The 2,196-nt window shown below is 46.9% G+C and overlaps 1 protein-coding gene across 1 annotated transcript in view; it reads right to left on the reverse strand.

Moving 5' to 3' along the window:
• The window catches only part of pgm2l1 (phosphoglucomutase 2-like 1), a 6,406-nt gene extending 4,679 nt beyond the window's left edge, over nucleotides 1–1,727 (reverse strand). The window contains exons 1-4 of the mRNA XM_046072863.1: nucleotides 1,710–1,727; nucleotides 985–1,214; nucleotides 516–705; nucleotides 338–435 (exon numbers count right to left, since the gene is read on the reverse strand). Of these exons, the coding sequence (XP_045928819.1) occupies nucleotides 338–435; nucleotides 516–705; nucleotides 985–1,214; nucleotides 1,710–1,727 (536 nt within the window). The remainder of the gene's footprint in view (nucleotides 1–337; nucleotides 436–515; nucleotides 706–984; nucleotides 1,215–1,709) is intronic.
• Nucleotides 1,728–2,196: the final 469 nt, after the last annotated feature.

Genomic DNA, 2,196 nt, shown 5'->3' on the forward strand with positions numbered 1-2,196 from the left:
TACACGTCAACTCCTCCCGGTAAGACCGGCAGATACAGGACAGGTCAACTACTCCCGGTAAGACCGGCAGATACAGGACAGGTCAACTACTCCCGGTAAGACCGGCAGATACAGGACAGGTCTACTACTCCCGGTAAGACCGGCAGATACAGGACAGGTCTACTACTCCCGGTAAGACCGGCAGATACAGGGCAGGTCAACTACTCCCGGTAAGACCGGCAGATACAGGACAGGTCAACTACTCCCGGTAAGACCGGCAGATACAGGGCAGGTCAACTACTCCCGGTAAGACCGGCAGATACAGGTAAACTACTCCCGCAACAAAAATGTCAGTTACCCGTCAGACTTCTCTGCGACAGCCAAACGGTCAGCATCAGGATCCGTTGCCAGAACGATTCGAGCGTTTTCCTCCTCGGCCAGATTAAGAGAAAGCTCCTGGAGAACACACAGAAAACAAAAATAATAAAATACTGACCATTAGAAATCAATTTGGAGAACTGCAATCTGTGTCTTACCAGGACTGACTCTCCCTCCTCGGGGTTGGGGCAACGGACGGTGGAGAAGTTGGGATCAGGGTCTTTCTGCTCAGGGACGGGGATCGGCGGAGCGAAGCCAAAGGAGTGGAAGGCCTGCTGGACAAAGGTGTGTCCGACACCGTGGAACGATGAGTGGACAAACTTCAATGGACAACTTCTGTTCAGATCCCTGTGAGACATCAGAAGGTGGTGAACTTCTCACAATACATCATAGTCATAGTTTAGAGGAGGAATAAAGCAGTTCCTCTCACTGCCCTGTAGACTCTGTATCCTGTAGAGCTCCAGACGTCTGGGGGACAGCTCCTGAGATCCGTGGACAAGCTCCAGAGGTAGAAGGACTAGCTTGCGAGGACCAACTGTATAAGTCTATCACCCAGAGGTCTGGGTACAAGTTACAGAGTTCTGCATGCTAGCTACAGAGGTGAAGGGACTCGCTTCGTCCTCTTACCTGTGGAAGCAGAGGGAGGTGAGCTCGTCCATGTAGCAACTGCCGATTTGTGCCAGGGGGTCGGTCCTCAGGGAGCAGCTCTCCACCAGCTCCTCATCCCAACAGGAGGCGCTCCATGGCTCCAGCTGCTCCTCGATACTCCGCAGGATCTCCTTGTCGTGAGGTGAGGAGATCTGAGCGCCGTTACACCAATACACCTGCAGAGGGCAATAAAGATACAGACCCGAGGCCTCTTATCAGTAAACGTCAGGAGGAATTTTGAAATTTACACAAGAAGAAATTGATTAACGTGATTGTACAATTATGGTGAATTTAGACGCACTACTGGCCACGACAGTCTCCCAGAGCTGTGGATTTAAATTTGGTGTAAAACTGAAACAAACAAACTGAACCTGGTATAAATTTATAAACAGTTGCAATCGAAATGATTCAACCCTCATAACACACAAGCAAGGCTGGGCAGTATATCGACTTGTTAGGGTATATTGATATATTTTCATATGAGATATAGGATCAAAAATACACAGTTTATATTGATATAGTTGATGTTGCATTAAAATACACAAGCAGTTTCTTCTGTAAAGCTTCTCTCCTCTCTCTCCCTCAGCGCTCAACCCCGACCCCATGTGCTAAGTGCTAAAGATATGGTCAGCGGAACAAGAAGGTTTCAAAAAGCTGCTGAAACCCAATGACCCAAGATACTGGCCCCTGCAGAAGGCCCTTACAAACTGGAAGCTCGACATAAAGGGACTGGTTGCTAGAACAACCGTTAATGGGAGCAAAGGTGTCAAAGCGGTGCAACAGAATAAGAGGCTGAGGGGACAGTGCCACTGGTGAGTGTGTATACAATTAATGTTATTATTATAATGGACAAATTCCACATCCAGAAATGTAAATTTACACGTAAGAGACCATATTTTATTGCCTTTAGCAAACAGTTTTAATAAAGTTGGTCAATTCACCACTCTCTAAAACAAAAAGGTATTCAAAATATAACAGCATCTCATGTCTCTTAATTGCATCCTCATCTCCTTCACTTCGCGTCTTTTCCTTGTGTCATAATGCCCCCCCCACGGAGAGACCCAAGGAGGAGAGAAGAAACTGAAATATGTTTTTATAAATGAAGCGTTATAAAATCGGTGTTTCACCTGCACATGAAGAACAACCTGCATTTATACTGTGTCCTGCTCAGAGGCACAGGACCATTAATAT

Source organism: Micropterus dolomieu, linkage group LG17 (assembly GCF_021292245.1).
Source record: "Micropterus dolomieu isolate WLL.071019.BEF.003 ecotype Adirondacks linkage group LG17, ASM2129224v1, whole genome shotgun sequence".
Lineage (NCBI taxonomy): Eukaryota > Metazoa > Chordata > Actinopteri > Centrarchiformes > Centrarchidae > Micropterus > Micropterus dolomieu.